Source organism: Pollachius pollachius (genome assembly GCF_949987615.1).
Source record: "Pollachius pollachius genome assembly, chromosome: 9".
NCBI classification, from domain to species: Eukaryota; Metazoa; Chordata; class Actinopteri; order Gadiformes; family Gadidae; genus Pollachius; species Pollachius pollachius.
In genome coordinates this window covers 15,705,297-15,727,439 of record NC_136942.1, presented here as the reverse complement: position 1 = coordinate 15,727,439, position 22,143 = coordinate 15,705,297, and the positions used below count along the sequence as shown (strand labels likewise).

The window sequence follows — 22,143 nt, the reverse complement described above, 5'->3', positions numbered from 1 at the left end:
GGGTTCCCAGAGAAAGGGACATCATGTATAGAGAAATATGACGGTGATGATAGTGATCCTCTGGAAGGGTTGAATGTTCAACTGAAAGAGTTTAGGAGGCTGGTCAGAGTGGGTGAAGATGGAGGTAAGTGGAAACGGAACGCGCATACGCATGAACATGCACAAGCTCACCCTGACCCAGACATATGGCAGACACGCTCAGTCACAAAACAAAAAAGCCACACAAAATATGTAGCATTAACGTTATCACTGTTCTGCACTTTGTTTTTAGAAAGTTGGTCTTGAAATGTGACTAGTACTACAATTTTGATTGTATGCTTTAACTCTTCTCATTCTTACTTTGGATAAAATCATCTGCTTAAAATGTACCAAATGTAAACTTACCAGTCTACTTCCTCTGGTGGTCACACCCCCTACAGAGTTCTCTGCACAGCTGGCCAGGATCTCTCACACCCTGGGCGTTATCTTCCCAGACCGGGCCAGCGGCACGGACGAACAGCGGGTCATCAAGCTTCACGTAGATGAGCCTCTGACGTGCAAGCTGCATGTCAAAGTATGCATACGGCTTGAATCACGGTTCCTACAGTTCTCCGTTGGTGCAAGCCAGTGCAGGCTTGATGAGAAATGATGAGTGTCATTTTGTCTGGTTGTGGTTGTTAGTTCCCATCTCACATGATGTCTCCAATGTGTTCCCCAGGTGGTCGACAGTATCCTGAGAACCTTCTGCCAGTGTCTTTTAGATGCACCTACTCCACCCAATAGGTAGGAGCCTACACCCCAGGGGCCTTAGGCTACACATGCACCAATAATAGTATTATTATCCACTTCATGCATTTCAGTGATCAATAAATCGGACACTCCTTGTTATATGAGATGGAGAGGGCGGTTGCATACTGAGGTCCTTTTTAAATAATCCTTATCTATAATCTCTGTAACATCCTTTTAGCATTATTACAACCATCGGTTAAATTGTATTTTACATTTTAAACAAATATATTCACAAATTAGCATTTACTTTTTTATTGTTAATGTACAGAGAGAACACGTAGTTTATAAAGGAATTACAAATCTAGTTGACAATGCGAGTTGCCATACAACTTCTATCCAAAAAATGATATCTGGGGGACTACATTGTCTATTTTTAGGTGATGGACACATGTTGAACTCGTTATTATGTTTTTTTTTTACATAAAGAGTTCAACATACTTGTATCATAGTTCAACATGTCTCCTGTGCATTTCTCTAGACAAAGTCAGTGGGCAGCCCAGTATGTCAATGTCCTGCTTGGTCACACAGAGCTGGTCTCTGTCCTGATGCACAGACTCTGGGACCTGTTTCATAACCAGGTAACATGAAGCACTAGCTTTTCATTCATACACATCTGATTTTCAATGCTCAACATTTCCCTGGTCTAGTAAATTGTTTCCCATATAATGTATATCTTCTTCTTTTCTTTACCCTATCTGTCCTAAGGGGTCATCGCTGACCACTTCCCATTTACTGGGTCTTGCTGCTATTGTAGTCCAGCTCCATGCTTCTCGCACCCATAGTCCTCTGGTACAGATGATGCCCATTGTGGTGTTCCGGCCAGACCCGCTCACAGAGGCCCTGAGCACTGCCTTGCTCTGCAACACACAAGACAACATGACCTTCTGTGTCAGGTGAGAGACTCGATAAGGGGGTGTGTGCATCGACAAAGAGTCTGACGTATCTGAATCAGTTTCAAAGACAAAAATACAAGTTAACTTATTCAATATAGTATTATTAAAGAATGTATTATCTATATTAAAACTAGGTTCAGCTATTCATTTTTTTTTAAAATACTCTTTACATCCTTTCAAAAACAAGAACTTTCAAAATCTAGTTTACTCTGGCTGTTTTCTCCAAATAAACTAATCTAGCTCAGTGTTTCCCCCAGAAAATTTCTCAAGGAGCGGGGGGGGGGGGGGGTAGTCTTCGGTGAAGGTTTCAGTTCGCATGACTATTGTTTTTAACAATATCACCAATGCATTATTTATTTTTTGTACCTGATGGAATTATTTTTTCTTTCCCTACGAGAGTTTTGTACTTTGTTAATGCATAATAATTAAAAAAAAAATATATATATATATATATATATTATACATTGGTAGTCAAGGCGGGGCCCTATTGTTAGGCGGCCGCCTTAAACATACAGTGCTGAGGGAAACACTTCAAATTGGACTTAATTTAACAACATTTTTTTTTTTTTTTACATAGATATTGCATTGATTTTCTTGGATATGATACTGACAGGTGGTACAATGAATACTGAATGCTGCCAGCATGCTTACTCTTAAGGATTAAATATATGAATATATACATACTGTATATAAAAAGTAGACGTAAAGGTCCCATGGCATGAAAATCTCACTTTATGAGGTTTTCTGACATAAATATGAGTTCCCCTAGCCTGCCTATGGTCCCTCAGTGGCTCAAACTTGCGTTCGGTGTAAAACGAACACTAGGTGTTCTGCTCGCCTTGGAAAAAACGGAGGGCTCGTAGTGGCTGTAATTCTGCACTACGGCTTAATTTCGGGAACGTCTTCAAATACTGTGTTTGGGGCCTACTAATATCTATAATAAAGCATCCATAAAGTAGCATGTCATGGGACCTTTAATAAAAATAATAATATATATATATATATATATTCAACACACATCTGGTTGTGTGTGTTTATAGATACAATAATACAGATAAAGGATAAAGCGTACAGGTTTGCATCCCTACAGAGTATTATTAAAAAATATTTATGTAAGAGTCTTTAAAATGTAATTATTACCAATACATTTTTCTGGGGATTCTGTCTTGGAAGAAAGTGAAATACACAGGTAGGAACTATTCACTGTTGTGGTCTCATGTCTAGCCAATAGTTAAATCGATATAAAACTTAATATAGAAAAAATAATAGTTTTCTAAATGTCGGCGGAAAATCTAACCTCAGGCGACAAACGAAACTTAACAGATTTTACGAAACTGTATTTATTTAACATTATTGACATAATAAAAAATAATCGAATGCACACAAGTCATTGTTTGTAAAATGTATGCTTTATATTTAAATTAGGGCTGTCAAGCGATTAAAAAAAAATCTAATAAATTACAGGCTCTGTGATTAATTAATCTAAATTAATCGCATGCTTACATTTTTCCGTGAAAGTATTTCAAAATAATTTAATTCAAGTAAATTATGGCAGATGAGTGATTCAATGAATTATAGACATAATGGACTTTAAAGTTCATTGTCTCTTTTATTTAAAACATGTCTTTCATTAACATACTGTGCATTTTAAGATCAAATTAATAACATTTCCATCTCACTCAAGATTCAATGCATCTCAATTCCTTACTAAAGCGATTGCAGATAACTGTGTTCCTATCTACAGTTCCGTCTGGGAGTTGTTTAAACTTGAACTTTCCGTTCACGGGGCCGAGCAGCGTCTTCTCGTCTGCCTCCATTTTGTTTCAACGCAAATGATGCACCAGGTCAAAGGGCACTATTGAAGCGCGATTAATCTGCGTTAATTTTTTAATTAATTTGACAGCCTAATTTAAATGTATGTTACCATAACTGGTATGACATACTAGATAAGTCACATAATGAATGAAAATGTAAGGTGCTGTAGGTAAGATTTGTAAGGGTAAAGAGAGAGCAAGAGAAAGCGAGAGCGCAAGACTTCTCCTGTCATTTGAGTGGCTTAAAATTGGTAACGTTTTACAGAAAAAGGTGCAATGTCAAACACAAGATATTCTCAAAAATCAGCAGTATATCTTTTTTGTTTCACATTGAAGTGAAGTAATAGTATTCCTCTGTCTAGAGTAGCTCATTGTCTGACAAACACTGTTATTTCAGCTTGAAAAGTGCTACAATATGTTGAGATATCTCTTGCATTTTAAATCCATACATGAGAGGATTGAACAGAGGAGGAATCACAACATATAGAAGAGATACTATAAGACGAGCAATATGCGGTATGCCAGAAGGAATTCGATTTTGAATGACTTCAAACATAATGATAATGGTGAAGTTCAGAAATATAACAAGATGGGGGAGACATGTGTTAAGAGCTCCTCTCCTGAAATCCCTGGAGCTCCTCAGACAAATGAACAATATTCTTGTGTAAGAAAACACAATAAATATTAGATGTGGAAGTATAGAAAGTACCATTGCAAAAAGCCCATACGCATTGCTTACGGTTGAGTCCCCACACCCTGCTTTGACAAGCGAATAGTTATCACAAGTAATTCTCATCAACACAAACTTGCATAGTCCTATATTAGTTGACAAAATAATAGCAATTCCAATTTTACAACAAGGTAAACAAAGGGCCAAAAACAAAATTAATTTGACAGTTGGTGTCCTGACAAGGGAGTGGTATTGGAGAGGTCTGCATATGGATACATACCTATCAAAAGCCATCGCTGACAACAGTGTGAATTCACAACCAGCATACACGTATACTAAAAAACTCTGTAGCCGGCAGGCAGGACGGGATATAGTTTGGGTTGCTGACAGCAGATCTATAAGAAGTTTCGGATAGACGGTTATGCTTCCAAACAGGGCGTTCATCAGCAAAGCAGCAACAAAAGTATACATGGGTTTATGAAGGCTTTCGTGTACAAAGATAACATATAAAACAACGGTATTACTGCAGATAATTAAAATGAAGAGCAGGAGCGTCATTGAGAAATATAAATATCTATATTTTGCAAGCTGTACATGCCCTCCAAGTATAAGATATGTAATGTTGTAATTAACATCCATCTGGAATCAATGTTCGAGTGCAATTAAGGTATGGTCCTTCTGTTCTTTTCTTTGCCTCAGTGCACAAAGGATATCTAAAGAAGAGATATGGAGCTGTTCTAGAAATATGGGTACAGGTTGCTTCTGTTATCAAGTCCTTGAGAGCTTTTACAGCAGTCTATGTTTGAAGGTTTGCTCATTTTATTGTTTTTCTAATTCTCAGGGGATCTCATTATAATCCCTCCTTCATGTCCAGTTTTAACTAAAGAGGATGGACCTAGATCTTAATCTTGCAGGATAATATATTGTTTCATCATGTATACTCATGTATGTTTTTTTTTATAGTTTAATTTCAGTTTATTTTAAAAGTGGTGTTTTATACGCTCAATGATATGCCTTCGTTATATGATTAGCTCATATTTTATTTCTTTGTACAGCATACACAAAACACATGTTGGTTGTAAAAAATATCAAATCCATATAATAATAATAATAATAATAATAATACATCAAATTTATGTAGTGCTTTTCTAAATGCTCAAAGACGCTTCACAATAGCTAAATCATACTATTCAAAATAACAAAACAAAACAGAACAAATCAGCAAGTTTAAAAGTTAAAAGCAAGGGTGAAAAGGTGTGTTTTGAGGGCTGTATTAAATGTTGACAGTGTTGACATTGTGGATGTCGTTGGGGAGGGCATCCCAGAGGGGGGGGGGCTCTGTCTCCCCAGCACCGGAAATTGGTCCCGATGGTATGGAGATGGTTGACATCAGCAGACTTGAGACAACGGGCAGGGGTATGGCGTGGAGAAGGTTAGAGAGGTAGGGAGGGGCCAGGTTGTTGAGGGCTTTTGAAGTAGTATTTTGAAATCAATCCGGTATTTGACGGGAAGCCAGTGGAGGTCGTGGAGGACAGGGGTGATGTGGTCTGAGCGGCGGGTCGAAGTGAGCATACGGGCTGCAGAGTTTTTAACATATTGTAGTTTATTAAGTAAGTGTTTTGATGATCTGTATAGGATGGAGTTACAGTAATCAAGGCAGGATGAAATTAATGCGTAGACCAGAGTTTTGGCGGCTGAGAGTGATAGGGAAGGACGGAGACGAGTGATGAGGTGGAAGAAGGCTGTTTTTGTAATCTGGTTTATACGGGGGAGGAATGAGAGGGTGGGGTCAAGGATGATACCTAGGTTGCGGACGAGAATGGAGGGGGGGACAATTATACCCTCAATATTGAAGGTTAGAGAGGTAGGGAGGGGCCAGGTTGTTGAGGGCTTTGAAGGTGAGGAGTAGTATTTTGAAATCAATCCGGTATTTGACGGGAAGCCAGTGGAGGTCGTGGAGGACAGGGGTGTGTTCTGAGCGGCGGGTCGAAGTGAGCATACGGGCTGCAGAGTTTTTAACATATTGCAGTTTATTAAGTTAGTGTTTTGATGATCTGTACAGGATGGAGTTACAGTAATCAAGGCGGGATGAAAATAATGCAGGATGAAAAGGATGGAGACGAGTGATGAGGTGGAAGAAGGCTGTTTTTGTAATCTGGTTTATACGGGGGAGGAATGAGAGGGTGGGGTCAAGGATGATCCCTAGGTTGCGGACGAGAGTGGAGGGGGGGACAATTATACCCTCAATATTGAGGGAGAGGTCCTGGGTGGAGCGGGGGAGAGATTTATTGCAGTTTAGTTTGAGGAAGTTGTGTTGCAGCCAAGTTTTGACATCAGTGAGGCAGGTGGTGGGGGTGCAATGGGTTGCTGCAGAGATGGTCTTGGTGGTGAGGTAGATCTGAGTCATCAGCGTAGCAGTGAAAACGGAGGCCATGTTGGCGGAGGATTTGACCAAGTGGGAGAATGTAGATAATGAAAAGTAGGGGATGGAGTACAGAAGCCTTGGGGATACCATGAGTGACTGGGGAGGTGGGGTATTTGCAGTTGAATTGAATTGGCGTATGTCAGAGAGATAGGAAATGAACCAGGTGAGAGCGGTGCCAGTGGTGCCAAGTGAGGACTGGAGGAGGGAGATGAGGATGGAGTGGTTGATGGTATCGAAGGCGGCGTAGAGGTCAAGGAGGATGAGGATGGAGAGGGAACCAGAGTCAGCAGAGAGAAGAATGTCATTTGTGACCTTTTTAAAAGATCTGTTTCCATGGTGTGTCTGGAGCGGAAGCCGGATTGAAAAGGTCCGTAGAGGTTATTGTCGTCGAGATGTGATTTTAACTGGGAGGCAACGGTTCTTTCTAAAATTGTTCGAGAGGAAGGGGGGATTGGAGATTCGGAAGATTTTGGAGAGTCAGAAATTGCTCAGTGTTTCAGGTTCAAGTCCAAGTTTTTTTAGCAGGGGGTGACCGCAGCGAGTTTGAGGGCGGGGGGGACTAGAACCGAGAGGAGTTTATAGCTGAGGTGATCAGGGGAAAGAGTAAGGGGAGACAGGCCATGGCTAGGGTTGAGGGGATGGGATCCAGGATGCAGGTAGAGATTTACATGCCAGTGAGTATGGCAGCTTGGTCTGCTGGGGTGATTTCAGTGAATGAGGAGACTGGGTGAATGGCAGGAGGGGGTGGTGGAGGTCGGAGGAGAGACAGGGGAGGTGGAGGCGGTCAGTTGGCCGTGTATAATAGTCAATTTTTCTTTGGATGTATGAGAGGAATGAGATGCATTAAATGACATTGAAGGAGTTGGAGATGGTGTCAATAGGTTTAAGAAGTTTATTTATGGTGGAAAACAGAGTCTTGGGGTTGTTGCTGCCTGGTTGTATGACGGAGGAGTAGGAGGAGCATGCACTGTTGAGGGCGTCTTTGTAGAGCTGTTGGTGTTGTTTCAAGGCATCTTTGTGGATAGTGAGACATTTACATTTAGGGCATTTAGCAGACGCTTTTATCCAAAGCGACTTACAATAAGTGCATTTGTTACAATAAGTACATTTGTCATAAGAAGTGAAACAATATACAGTAAAGATGTTCATAGAACCAAGTGCAAGTATTACAATCGCTAGGCTAACCCATTCCCAGTGTAAAGCAATGATAGCAGCTACTGTAGATGCTGCACAATTAAGTACCTTGAATAAGTGCAATGTACAAGTGCCAGGACATACAACATTTAATGGTGGCTGTGCATTGGTTTCTATGCAGAGTCGAGGTGAACTCTGAACAGGTGAGTTTTGAGTCTTTTGCAGAAGCTGGTGAGCGACTCTGCGATCCTGACATCGGTAGGGAGCTCGTTCCACCACTGAGGTCCCAAAACAGAGAAAAGTTGTGACTTCGCTGATCGACCTTTGCTTTCTCTTAGCGATGGCGGTACCAGACATCCAGCTGAATTAGTTGAGCGGAGGGATCGAGCTGGGGTGTGTGGCTTTACTAATGCTTGGAGGTAGGCAGGGGCAGTTCCATCGACTGCCTTGTATGCCAGTACCATCATCTTGAATCTGATGCGAGCTATAACAGGGAGCCAGTGGAGGTCTCGGAAGAGGGGGGAGTGAGAACTTTGGTAGGTTGAACACGAGGCGCGCTGCCGCATTCTGGATGCGCTGCAAGGGTTTAATCGCAGAGGCAGGGAGTCCAGCCAGGAGCGAGTTGCAGTAGTCGAGGCGGGAGATGACCAGTGATTGGACTAGAAGCTGAGCTGCTTCCCTTGTGAGGAAGGGCCGGATCCTGCGGATGTTGTATAGTGCAAATCTGCAGGATCGGGCCACCGCAGTGATGTTTGCGGTGCAGCATAACTGATCCAACACTACACCAAGGTTTTTGGCAGTTGGAGATAGAGATAGTTAGAGATACAGTGATGTTCTCACCAGTGACCAGTAAGTCCATGTGTGGGCAATCTTTCCCTGGTATTAGGAGGAGCTCAGTCTTGTTGAGGTTAAGCCTCAGGTGATGGGCAGTTGTCCAGGTGCTGACTTCTGCCAGACATTCAGATATGTGTGTTGCAATCAGGGCTTTGTCAGATGAGGGAAAAGAGAGAAATAGCTGAGTGTCGTCAGCATAGCAGTGATAGGAAAAGCCGTGGGATGTAATTACAGAGCCCAGAGATCTGGTGTAGAGGGAGAAAAGAAGAGGCCCCAGTACAGAGCCTTGAGGGACACCTGTATCAAGCGTGCAAGGTTTGGACAAGGAGCCATTCCATGTTACCTGATAAGTGCTATTCATCAGGTAGGATGTGAACCAGGAAAGGGCAGATTCAGCTATGCCAAGTTCGGCGAGAGTGGTGAGGAGGATCTGGTGGTTCACAGTGTCAAATGCTGCAGACAGGTCAAGGAGAATGAGAACCGATGAGAGGGACGAGGCTCTGGCCGCACAGATGGACTCAGTCACCGCGATGAGAGCCGTCTCAGTGGAGTGTGCTTTTTTTGAAGCCTGACTGGTGAGGGTCAAGCAGGTTGTTAGATGAGAGATAGGAGGACAGTTGGTTAGCGACGGCACGTTCCAATGTTTTAGAGAGGAATGAAAGAAGAGATACCGGTCTGTAATTCTGGATGTCAGTGGTATCAAAGGTTGGTTTTTGAGGAGAGGCTTTATTCTGGCAGTCTTGAAAGACCTTAGAACAATGCCAGAAGTGAGGGAGGAGTTAATAAGTGCGGTGAGAAATGGCAGGATGTCGTTTGACACAGCCTGGAGGAGGGAGAAGGGATAGTGTCAAGGGGGCAGGTGGTGGCATGGTTAGATGTTATAATTCTGTTGACCTCGTCTGAGGTGAGAGGGATGAATTGGGTAAAGACAGAGGTGGGGCTGGGGGAAGGGAGGATGGTGGCAGTGATAAAAGAGGAGCTAATGTCCTTTACTTTCTGGGAAAAGTTGGTAACAAAGTCATCAGCAGTGAGGCAGGAAGGAGGAGGAGGGGAGGGAGGGTTGAGGAGGGAAGAGAACAAGGAAAACAGTTTCCTGGGGTTTGAGGCGGAGGAGTTAATTTTGGTCCGGTAGAAGGCAGATTTGGCTGTTGACACAGTGGAGGTGAAATCTGAGAGAAGAAAGAGATAGTGAGATAGATCATTAGGACAGTCTGATCTCTTCCATTACCTCTCAGCTGCCCGCAACTCTGCTCTATGGGTCCGCAGAGGTTCTGTCAGCCAAGGAGGGGGGGGTGAAGATCGCGCCGGTCTGGAGTGGAAGGGACAGAGGGAGTCCAAAGAGGAGGAGAGGGAGGATAGCAGAGTGTCAGAGGATTCCTCTGTGGATAGTTGAGAGAATTGTTCAATAGAAGGTAGTGAAGACAGAACAGTTGAGGCAAACTGTTCTGGAGTTTTGAGGTTGCGGCGGGTGGTGACAATGTGGGGACTAGAGAGGAGGCGGGGAGAGGACTTTAAGGGGAGAGAAAAAGCAACAAAGTGATGGTCAGACACGGGGAGTGGGGTAACAGAGAGAGCAGAGGTGCCACAGGACCTTGTGAATATCAGGTCAAGCTGGTTCCCTGCCCTGTGTGTGGGAGGAGAAGGGGATAGTGTTAAGTCAAATGTGGCAAAAAAGTTGGTTAATTCAGGCGAGTGCAACAACTCTGGCAGGATGTTAAAGTCGCCAAGTATAACGAGTGGTGTGCCATTTTGAGGAAAGCAGCTGAGAAGGGCATCCATTTCGTCATAGAAGTCATGAAGGGGACCAGGGGGACGGTAGATTACCACAATGAAGAGATTAATAGGAAGGGTGACAGTGACAGCGTGGAGTTCAAATGCAGATCTGGCCAAGTATTCTAGTGGAAGGACCTGATAGGACCACATCGGAGAGATGAGGAGTCCGGTCCCTCCTCCTCGCCCCGAAGGTCTAGGGGTGTGTGAGAATGAGTAAACAGTGGAAAGGGCAGCAGGAGTGGCAGAGTTCTCTGGAGTGATCCAGGTCTCTGTCAGGGCCAGGAAATGGAGGGTATTGAGGGACGCGTAGGCCGAAATAGAGTCTGCCTTTTTGACCGCTGACTGGCAATTCCAGAGTCCTCCCATCACTTCAAGGTCAGTGATGGCGAGGGTGGGTAAATGGCATAGATTGGATGGGTTACGACGCCGAGCAGAGGATCTATTGTGGCGTCGTCTATGAGTAGAGATTCTAACGATAATTGAAGTACGACACATATCTACAATACCGTGGCCTCTAAGGTCTTCCTCGAGGGACTCCCACAGAGAGACTCCCTTAGTCTTTGTTTCTAAAGACTAAGAAATGTGTGTCGGACTATCTCTGCCTCAGGAACAAAAAGAGCAAACAAAGGGTTCGCCACTTCAAGGCCCTTGCTGGTTAGGGATCGTGTGCTGTTTAGGGAGTCTCTGTGGCTGATGATGGTTTGTATTGGGAGAATTTCTGGTGTGTGTGTCAGTGACAGATGTGGTCGGCAGGGGGAACTGACAGGGGGAACAGTGCTCTGAGTGGGCAGAAGTGAAGATGGATGTTCCAGGGAGAATGGGGTAAACAGTCATGATGTACGTGTTGTTGATCAGATTGAACAGTGTGCTCTAGGTTAGCCGCTAGCATTTGGTTACCGCGCCAGTTTTGGTGAATACCGTCTGGCCTGAAGTAATCAGAACGGTCCCAAAACAGATTGAAATTGTCAATGAAACCAAATTTTAGAGCTGTGCAGGTGGACTTAATCTAGGTGTCGTGGCTTAGGAGTCTGCTCAAACGCCCCACACCACAGCCTAGAGAGGGGATGGGACCAGAAATGTAGATGCTCTTCTCACAGGAGCTTATGAAATGAACAAGATTTTTAAAATCTTTTGATGAGCTCTGTCTGCTGACAAGCGGTGTCGCAGTTCCGACATGGACAATCACACGTCTAACTGAGGACGGGAGTGAGCTCAGTAGCCCCGGAGGTTTACTGGTGATGCAGTTAAATCCACAAACCTCATGATTTCAAAGATTTATTTGACTTTGAAAAGTCCCAACAAAAAAAAATAATATTGAAACTTCCCATTACAAATTTGAGGATTTTTTCAAACCTTTAACTGTTGGGCACATGTTACAACAAGGCCCGTAATTAACAGGCCTCTCAGAATTACTCCTAGGAATTGCACTAATGTTAACCTATCACTAAAGGTACTCACAGCTCAAAGTAGGACTTGGGAGTGAGTTACCAACGCTCCTTTACCTGATTTTAGCGAAGAGTAGGATCCGTCTTTTAGGAGTGGAAGACGTTACAATTTTACAACCATATCAGCTGTAAATTAAAAGTTTCAAGACATTATTGTAGTATTTCTAAGAAGAAAATATAAGTATATAGCTTTCAAATTCATTAGCTATTGCTTCTCTGAAAAGGTTAAGGCCTATATAAAGAGCTTCAACAAGGTGGAGAACCATAAAAAAGAATGTCACGCCATAGACCCTGAATGTGACGCTCCGCAGTAGTAATGGGAAGAACTTTCTTACAATATCCAGACATGTGTTACTATCATGGCATGTTAGGATGTATGGTCCTGGCTTTGGTCTCAGAATTGGAGGGGTCGGTGCAAGCAAATTAAGTGTGTGATATGCACAATTCTGCAGGAATTTTAGCTTAGATAGATAATGAGATGAATTGAGCACCATTATTTACCAATCCCCACAGCAAACAGGCGTGCCCCTAAATTCATGTTTTTACAAATTTTACTTTGAATAGAATATTATTCACAGAACACCAATATTCCACAACCATCATCTCTTTGATTGCAAACGTGTTGCTATTCTATAGCTCATTTTTGAGAAACAATTACAATTTGACTGTAGGCAGGGTCAAAATAGCTAAACTTGTCAGAATGTCGGTTAACCCGTGGCAATGCTAATGTATATATCTTTAACGTTGGAAAAGAAAAGTTTTAACTGAAGAATAATGAGAAATACGTAAAAAAAAAAAAAAAAAACTTCTACAGGCATACCAGCAGACAGACAGTCAGAGGAAACGAGACTGGGCAAGGAAGATTTCTGATAAGGTTGTAGATTGGCTATTGCAGATCAGATGCTGTGGGACATTTGTATATTTGTCAGACCTGTCAAATCGCTTTGTAGGAGGACAGAGATGATGAGATCATTTTAGCAACTTTTAGTCTATAAATGACAAAGTGAAAAATACATAACTGAGTTTACAACATCAGTATGGACTAAACAAATCTAACTTAAGTATTTTAATGCACTTGTATTTTCATGCACTTGAAACATTATGCAGTTATTATGTTGAGTGACAGTTCAAAAGCATAATCAAAGAAAAATCGAATGCACACAAAGCCCATTGTTTTATTAAACATATACTATGTATATTTGAATGTATATTAACATATCTGACCTGTAATAAGGATATTAGATAAGTCTCATAATAAATGACAATTCTTCAAGGTGCTGTAGGTAAGATTTGAGAGTTGTTAAGAGAGAGCAAAGAAGAGAGCAAAACAAAACCACCCAAAAAACTCCCCTCCCGTCCCGTTCTAATAGTCCTCTTTCTTGTAGCCTGTTGTCTGTCAAATACAGTTATTTAAGCTTGAATAGTGCTACAAGACGTTGAGATATCGCTTCCATTTTAAATCCATAAATTAGAGGATTGAAGAGAGGAGGAATCACAACATACAGCAGAGATACTATAAGACGAACAATATGTGGTATGCCAGAAGGAATACGATTTTGAATGATTTCAAACATAGCAATTATGGTGAAGTTCAGAAATGTAACTAGGTGGGGGAGACACGTGTTAAGAGCTCCTGTCCTGAAATCCCTGGAGCTCCTCAGACAAATAGACAATATTCTTGCGTAAGAAAACACAATAAATATTAGATGTGGAAGCATAGAAAGTACCATTACAGAAAGCCCATATGCATTGCTTACAGTAGAGTCCCCACACCCCGCTTTGACAAGGGAATAGTTATCACAAGTAATTCTCATCAACACAAACTTGCATAGACCTATATTAGTTGACAAAATAATAGCTATTCCAATTTTACAACAAGGTAAACAAAAGGCCAAAAACAAAATTAATTTGACAGTTTGTGTCCTGACAAGGGAGTGGTATTGGAGAGGTCTGCATATGGATACATACCTATCAAAAGCCATCGCTGACAACAGTGTGAATTCGCAAGCAGCATACATGTATATTAAAAAGCTCTGTAACCGGCAGGCAGGACGGGATATAGTTTGCGTTGCTGACAGAAGATCAACAAGAAGTTTCGGATAGACGGTTATGCTTCCAAAAAGGGCGTTCATTAGCAAAGCAGCAACAAAAATATACATGGGTTTGTGAAGGCTTTCATGTACATAGATGACATATAAAACAACTGTATTACTGCAGATAATTAGAATGAAGAGCAGGAGAGTCATTGAGAAATATATATATCTATATTTCGAAAGCTGTACATGGCCTCCAAGTATAAGATATGTATTGCTGTAATTAACATCCATCTGGAATCAATGTTTGAGTGCAATTAAGGTATTGTCCTTCTGCTCTATTCTTTGCCTCAGTGCACAGAGGATATCTAAAGAAGAGATATGGAACTGTTCTAGAAATATGGGTACAGGTTGCTTCTGTTATCAAGCCCTTGAGAGCTTTTACAGCAGTCTATGTTTGAAGGTTTGCTCATTTTATTGGTTTTCTAATTCTCAGGGGATCTTATTATAGTCCCTCCTTCATGTCCAGTTTTACCTAAAGAGGATGGACCTAGATCTTGCACAATAATATATTATTGCATCATGTATACTCATGTATGCATGTTATTGTTTGTTGTTAAATTTCAGTTTATTTTAAAAGTAGTATTTTTTTATTCGCTCAATGATATGCCTTTGTTATATGATTAGCTCATTTGTATTCTGTGTAGAGCATACACAAAACACATAATGGTTGTAAAAAATATAAAATCCATATAATAATATAATAATAATACATCAAATTTATATAGCGCTTTTAGCAGCTAAATCATACTAATCAAAATAAAAAACAAAACAGAAACACTAAACAGAAAGTCTAAAAGTTATTAGCAAGGGTGAAAACATGTGTTTTGAGGGCTGTTTTGAATGATGAAAGAATGTTGGCATTGCGGATGTCGTTGGGGAGGGCATTCCAGAGGGGAGGGGGGGGGCTGCAGCAAAGGCTCTGTCTCCCCAGGACAGGATATTGGTCCTGATGGGGTGGAAAAGGTTGGCATCAGCAGACTTGAGACAACGGGCAGGGGTATGGCGTGGAGAAGGTTAGAGAGGTAGGGAGGGGCCAGGTTGTTGGATTGGATTGGATTCACTTTATTGTCATTGGGCAGAGTACAACGAAATTAGGTTTTGTGACCAACCAGAAGTGCAAAAGAGCAGTAAGAGGGCTTTGAAGGTGAGGAGAATTATTTTGAAATCAATCCGGTATTTGACGGGAAGCCAGTGGAGGTCGTGGAGGACAGGGGTGATGTGGTCTGAGTGGCGGGTCGAAGTGAGCGTACGGGCTGCAGAGTTTTTAACATATTGCAGTTTATTAAGGATGTGTTTTGATGAGCCGTATAGGATGGAGTTACAGTAATCAAGGCGGGATGAAATTAATGCGTAGACCAGAGTTTCGGCGGCTGAGAGTGATAGGGAGGGACGGTGACGAGTGATGAGGTGGAAGAAGGCTGTTTTTGTAATCTGGTTTATACGGGGGAGGAATGAGAGGGTGGGGTCAAGGATGCTAACTTGGTTGCGGACGAGAGTGGAGGGGGGGCAATTGAACCATCAATATTGAGGGAGAAGTCCTTGGTGGAGCGGGTGACAGATTTATTGCAGTTTAGTTTGAGGAAGTTGTGTTGCAGCCAAGTTTTGACATCAGTGAGGCAGGTGGTGGGGGTGCAATGGGTTGCTGCAGAGATGGTCTTGGTGGTGAGGTAGATCTGAGTCATCAGCGTAGCAGTGAAAACGGAGGCCATGTTGGCGGAGGATTTGACCAAGTGGGAGAATGTAGATAATGAAAAGTAGGGGATGGAGTACAGAAGCCTTGGGGATACCATGAGTGACTTGGGAGGTGGGGTATTTGCAGTTGAATTGAATTGGCGTGTGTCAGAGAGATAGGAAATGAACCAGGTGAGAGCGGTGCCAGTGGTGCCAAGTGAGGACTGGAGGAGGGAGATGAGGATGGAGTGGTTGATGGTATCGAAGGCGGCGTAGAGGTCAAGGAGGATGAGGATGGAGAGGGAACCAGAGTCAGCAGAGAGAAGAATGTCATTTGTGACCTTTTTAAAAGATCTGTTTCCATGGTGTGTCTGGAGCGGAAGCCGGATTGAAAAGGTCCGTAGAGGTTATTGTCGTCGAGATGTGATTTTAACTGGGAGGCAACGGTTCTTTCTAAAATTGTTCGAGAGGAAGGGGAGATTGGAGATTCGGAAGATTTTGGAGAGTCAGAAATTGCTCAGTGTTTCAGGGTCAAGTCCAGTTTTTTTAGTAGGGGGTGACCGCAGCGAGTTTGAGGGCGGGGGGGACTAGAACCGAGAGGAGTTTATAGCTGAGGTGATCAGGGGAAAGAGTAAGGGGAGACAGGCCATGGCTAGGGTTGAGGGGATGGGGTCCAGGATGCAGGTAGAGATTTACATGCCAGTGAGTATGGCAGCTTGGTCTGCTGGGGTGATTTCAGTGAATGAGGAGACTGGGTGAATGGCAGGAGGGGGTGGTGGAGGTCGGAGGAGAGACAGTGGAGGTGGAGGCGGTCAGTTGGCCGTGTATAATGTACATTTTTCTTTGGATGTGTGAGAGGAATGAGATGCATTAAATGACATTGAAGGAGTTGGAGATGGTGTCCATAGGTTTAAGAAGTTTATTTATGGTGGAAAACAGAGTCTTGGGGTTGTTGCTGCCTGATTGTATGACGGAGGAGTAGGAGGAGCATGCACTGTTGAGGGCGTCTTTGTAGAGCTGTTGGTGTTGTTTGTAGAGCTGTTGGTTTTGTTTGTAGAGCTGTTGGTGTTGTTTGTAGGCATCTTTGTGGATAGTGAGACCAGTTCTATTGGTTAGCCGTTCGAGTTGGCGGCCCTTGGATTTGAGGTGATGAAGATGATCAGTGTACCAGGGGGTGGAGTGAGTGAAAGAGACAATCTTAGTTTTCATTGGAGTGAGCTGATTGAGCCAGGAGGAGAGTTTCATTAAATATTGCGACCAGATCAAAAGGGGAGGCGTTCTGGAAGAGGACAGAGTCAGGGATGGTGTCGGCCAAGAGGGAGGAGAGACCGGAGGGTTTGATGGATTTGAGATTCCGGAAATTTATAGAGCGCTTTTGCTTGACTTGTGGTGTGGGAATGAGAATGTCCATGGTGATAGCCAGGTGGTCAGAGATAGTGACGTCGGAGCTGGACAGATTGCTGATTGTTATGCCGGTGATGCAGACAAGGTCCAGTGTGCGTCCTTTTTTATTGATTGGAAAATCCACATGTTGGGTGAAGTTGAAGATGTTTATGATGTCCAGAAGTTCTTCAGAGGTTTTGGAGTCGAGTCGACATGTATGTTGAAGTCACAGAGTAGCAGAATGGATGGAGTGATGGCACCGAGTTGAGACGGGTCAGATAAGAAAGCAGAGTTAGAATTGGGGGGGCAATAAATGACTGAAGCAACCAGGGGTTTTGGTCCAGACAGTTTAAAAACAATGTGTTCAAATGAGGGGGGGGCCGGGATGGAGATTGTACTTGTAGTGATGCTTTGTCTGAAAAAATTGGCTATTCCACCACCAGGACCACGGAGCCATGGCTTATCGATATATGCATATCCAGGGGGTGTGGTCTGATTTAGTGAAAAATATTTCTGTGGTTTTTGCCATGTCTCAGTTATGCAGAGAGTCCACATTATTATTATTATACTCTCTGGCTGATGATGGTTTGTACAGGGAGAATTTCTGCTGCGAGTGTCAGTGACAGATGTGGCCGGCAGGGGGAACAGTGCTCTGAGTAGGCAGAGGTGAAGATGGATGTTCCGGGGAGAATGGGGTAAACAGTCTTGATGCATGTGTTGTTGATCAGATTTAACAGTGTGCTGTAGGTTAGCTTCTATTATTTGGTTACCCCACCAGTTTTGGTGAATAACGTCTGTTCTGAAGAAATCAGAACGCTCCCAAAACAGATTGAAATTGTCAATGAAATCAAATTTTAGAGCTGTGCAGGTGGATTGAATCCAGGTGTAGGAGTCTGCTCAAACGCCCCACACCACGGCCTAGAGAGGGGATGGGACCAGAAATGTAGATGCTCTTCTCACAGGAGCTTAAGAAATTTAAAAGATTGTTTAAATCTTTTGGTGAGCTCTGTCTGCTGACGAGCGGTGTCACATGTTCCGACATGGACAATCACACGTCTAAAGGCCGGTTTATAGTCCTCCGTAAAGTGCTGTACGTAGACACGAGCCCTCTCCGTAGCCGGAGAGCCTATTGGAGACCCTCTCCGTAGTTTATATCACTTCTCCGGTTTGACTTTATACCTCATTTACATTGTACATTGTTTACTTTGCAAATTAAGGACCAATAAAACACCAAATAAGATTTGAAAAGCTTTAGAAGTTTACTTACAACACTATTTACAATGTTTGTAGTCTGCATATAAGATCGATCGGGCAGCGAATTGCATTGCGTATCCGACATCCCGACGGAGAACTGCGAATGCTCGAGGGTTCTCCGTAGTTACGGAGATGGATTACGGATTAAGGAGTCGGAGTAGTATGCTTTGGCCTTAACTGAGGACGGGAGTGAGCGCAGTAGCCCCAGAGGTTTACTTGTGATGCAGTTAGATCCACAAACCTCATGATTTCAAAGATTGAATTGACCTTGAAATGTCCCAAAAAAAAAATGTATGGATGCTTCCCAATGGAAATGTGAGGATTTTATTTAAACCTTTAACTGTTGGGCACAAGTGACAACAAGTAATAATTAATAGGCCTCTCAGAATTACTCCTAGGAATTGCACCAAAGTTAACCACTAATCACTAAAGGTAGTAGTGGGAGAAATGACAATTTTACAACCATATCAGCCGTATATAGCCGTATATCAAAAGTTTGAAGAAATATTTGTTTTTATTTTAACAAGAAATTATAGGTATATAGCTTTTCAATTTAATAACTATTGCATTTTGCGAAAAGATTTAGGCCTAGACCTTTGCTTCTGTCCCAAAATGACAGGAGAAACTGATGGATACATTTTGTGGAGTTTGGTTTTAGAATAGTGGTTGTAGTCCATAGATCAATTTGAATTGAATCAATTTGTACCTGACATTAATTGAGCAAGTTCTGATTCTGGTCAAACCGTCATTCCAAATGCCATCAGATAAAATGAGATGTCTGGTTTTTTTGAGTCCGGATGAAGCTGCAAGAGCTCATTAAATGGGCAGATCTCTGGCATTGTATCAAAATGTCTTACACCTAATGATTTAGAGATAACGAAAGATGTTGGAGTAAGAGATGTTCACTTTTGTTTTCAGCTAACTAAATTATGTAAACTCTTTGTCTATATACATTTCCAAGGGTCGCTGATCCCCTGTCCCTCCAAACAGCAATCGCCCAATCGGTCTGAGAAGGCAAAAAGGACTGGTTATGACATATAGGAGTGTATAAAGAAACAGTTGGCAGTTTGTTAACACCTTATCTGATTCAGACAGTTTCTTAAAATATTATTACCAATCAATTTTTCTTGGAAGAAAGTGAAGTACACAGGGAGGAACTATTTACTGTTGTGGTCTGATGTCTAGCCAATAGTAAACAATCTATATAAAACAAAATTTTAGTTTTCTAAATTTGTGTCAAACGACACATAACAAATGTTAACGAAAAACTATTTATTTAACATTATTTGACATAACAAAGCATAATAAAAAAAGAAATGCAAACGAGAGCAAGACTTCTCCTCACATTTGAGTGGCTTAAAATTTGAAACGTTTTATACAGAAAAAGGTGCACTGTCAAACACTAGATATTCTCACAAACCGCTTCCCTCACTAACGGCTGATGGATGGCTTTGGCATTTCTATCAAATACAAATCAACATGTGGTTAGAATGTGAGATAAGTCATGTACTTAGATATTTTTGGTTTCAGATTCAAGTGAAGTAATAGTATTCCTCTGTCTAGAGTGCCTCATTGTCAGACAAATACTGTTATTTCAGCCTGAAAAGTGCTACAATATGTTGAGATATCTCTTGCATTTTAAATCCATACATGAGGGGATTGAAGATAGGAGGAATGACAACATACAGAAGGGACACTAGAAGACGAACAATATGCGGTATGCCAGAAGGAATTCGATTTTGAATTACTTCAAACATAACAATTATCGTATAGTTTAGAAATATTACAAGGTGGGGGAGACAGGTGTTGAGAGCTCCTCTCCTGAAAACCCTTGATCTCCTCAGACAAATTAACAATATTCTTGTGTAAGAGAACACAATAAATATTAGATGTGGAAGTATAGAAAGTACCATTGCAAATAGCCCATATGCATTGCTTACGGTCGAGTTCCCACACCCCGCTTTGGCAAGAGAATAGTTATCACAAATAATTCTCATCAACACAAACTTGCATAGTCCTAAATTAGTTGACAAAATAATAGCAATTCCCATTTTACAAATAGGCAAACAAAAGGCCAAGACCAAAATTAATTTGACAGTTTGTATCCTGACAAGGGAGTGGTATTGGAGAGGTCTGCATATGGATACATACCTATCAAAAGCCATTGCTGACAACAGTGTGAATTCGCAAGCACCATACACGTATATTAAAAAGCTCTGTAACCGGCAGGCAGAGCGGGATATAGTTTGGGTTGCTGACAGCAGATCCACAAGGAGTTTGGGATAGACAGTTATGCTTCCAAACAGGGCGTTCATCAGCAAAGCGGCAACAAAAGCATACATGGGTTTGTGAAGGCTTTCATGTGCATAGATGACATATAAAACAACGGTATTACTGCAGATAATTAGGATGAAGAGAAGAAAAGTCATTGAGAAATAAAAATATCTATACTTTGAAAGCTGTACATGCCCTCCCAGTATAAGATATGTATTGTTGTAATGAACATCCATTTGGAGTCAATGTTCAAGTGCAATTAAGGTGTTGTCCTTCTGTTCTTTTTCTTTGCCTAAGTGCACAGAGGATATCTTAAACAGTGATAATTTAACGGTTATAGGAATATGGAAAGGTTACTGCTGTTATCGAGCACTTGAGAGCTTTTACAGCGGTTTGTTTGATTGTCTAGGATTGCTCTTTTTATTGTTTCCTCTTATTCTCCTTGGATCTCATTTTAATCCCTGCTTCGTGTCCAGTTTAACCAAACAGGTTTTACCTTAATCCCTGAGGATGAATTAGTGTTGCATCATGTATACTTCAATGCCTTGGATCATTGTTTATTATCAGGCTTTCTTAAACCAACCAAAATAATAAAAATAATAAGCTAGGGGTCTAAGATAAGCAATATGTTATTGCTCAAAGAGACGCCTGTAGATGAGTGCATACTATCATCTATACTGAGCATAAACAAAACACATGTTGGTGTTTGAAAATATAAAATCCATATGCCACTAGATCGACCTTGACATTGAAAGTATTGTTTTCTGCCTACACACTTTTTTCTGAAAGGTTTTTGACCTATATTAAGAGATCCTCAAAGTGTAGGCCTACTGTCTACCTACCAGCGCACTCTTTTGGGATAGTGGCTGTTAAGGGAGGGGTGGAATCTTTATGGTTGAATACTCAGGTTTGAGAAACAATTATCACTTGAATGTATGCAGTGGAATAATAGTTAAACGTATTTAAATGTCAGTACACACTTATATTATTATAGATTCAGTAAGTAGTTACGATGTCTTAAGTGTCAGAGGCTGGCCAGACGCTTCAATGGGACCAACTCAAAACGCAGCCGATATGAAACTAAAACTGTTATTTTGAATAAAGTATAAACAATATCGAAATTTTGTTTTGATATTATTGAAGTGTAGATTTGTCTTCGCTCGCTGTTTTGTTTTTTTTCATCTTCACGGAAGTGAATGCGTCTTGGGTGTCTAGCCCTCTAGGCGGGAAATAGGTTATCTTAAACAATAAATGTGTTTGACTCAAGACATGTAGAGTCATTACAAGTCAAAGAGGCAAAGTCCAAGTCAAGTCTCAAGTCAATAGCAGTCAAGTCTAAGTCGAGTCGCAAGTCATGCGTAATTTTGTCAAGTCGAGTCTGAAGTCATCACAATCATGACTTGAGTCTGACTCGAGTCCAAGTCATGTGACTCGAGTCCAAGTCATGTGACTCGAGTCCACATCTCTGGGTATTACTGCAGATAATTAGAATGACGAGCAGGAGAGTCATTGAGAAATATAGATATCTATATTTTGGAAGCTGTACATGCCCTCCAAGTATAAGATATGTAATGTTGTAATGAACATCCATCTGAAATCAATCTTGAAGTGCACTTAAGATATTGTCTTATTTTTCTTTGCCTCACCACACCGAGGAAATCTGAAAAAGAGATAATTTAACCATTCTAGGAATGTGGTAAGGTTGTTGC

At 41.8% G+C, this 22,143-nt stretch overlaps 4 protein-coding genes across 4 annotated transcripts in view; 1 reads left to right on the top strand and 3 right to left on the bottom strand.

Annotated features, from left to right (window-relative positions):
* The window catches only part of fanca (FA complementation group A), a 63,161-nt gene that overhangs the window by 7,731 nt on the left and 33,287 nt on the right, over positions 1-22,143 (top strand). The window contains exons 21-25 of the mRNA XM_079743216.1: positions 11-124; positions 420-553; positions 698-762; positions 1,247-1,346; positions 1,474-1,661. Of these exons, the coding sequence (XP_079599342.1) occupies positions 11-124; positions 420-553; positions 698-762; positions 1,247-1,346; positions 1,474-1,661 (601 nt within the window). The remainder of the gene's footprint in view (positions 1-10; positions 125-419; positions 554-697; positions 763-1,246; positions 1,347-1,473; positions 1,662-22,143) is intronic.
* On the bottom strand, positions 3,864-4,784 carry LOC307080499 (olfactory receptor 52E4-like; the record flags this gene model as incomplete). The annotated part of the gene is made up of 1 exon (XM_079743222.1): positions 3,864-4,784. One exon carries the CDS (start codon positions 4,782-4,784, stop codon positions 3,864-3,866), a length of 921 nt encoding a protein of 306 aa, XP_079599348.1.
* LOC307080498 (olfactory receptor 52E4-like) lies at positions 13,163-14,083 on the bottom strand (the record flags this gene model as incomplete). Its single annotated transcript, XM_079743221.1, has 1 exon — positions 13,163-14,083. The coding sequence occupies one exon, from the start codon at positions 14,081-14,083 to the stop codon at positions 13,163-13,165; it is 921 nt and encodes a 306-aa protein (XP_079599347.1).
* On the bottom strand, positions 19,750-20,670 carry LOC307080497 (olfactory receptor 52E4-like; the record flags this gene model as incomplete). Its single annotated transcript, XM_079743220.1, has 1 exon — positions 19,750-20,670. The coding sequence occupies one exon, from the start codon at positions 20,668-20,670 to the stop codon at positions 19,750-19,752; it is 921 nt and encodes a 306-aa protein (XP_079599346.1).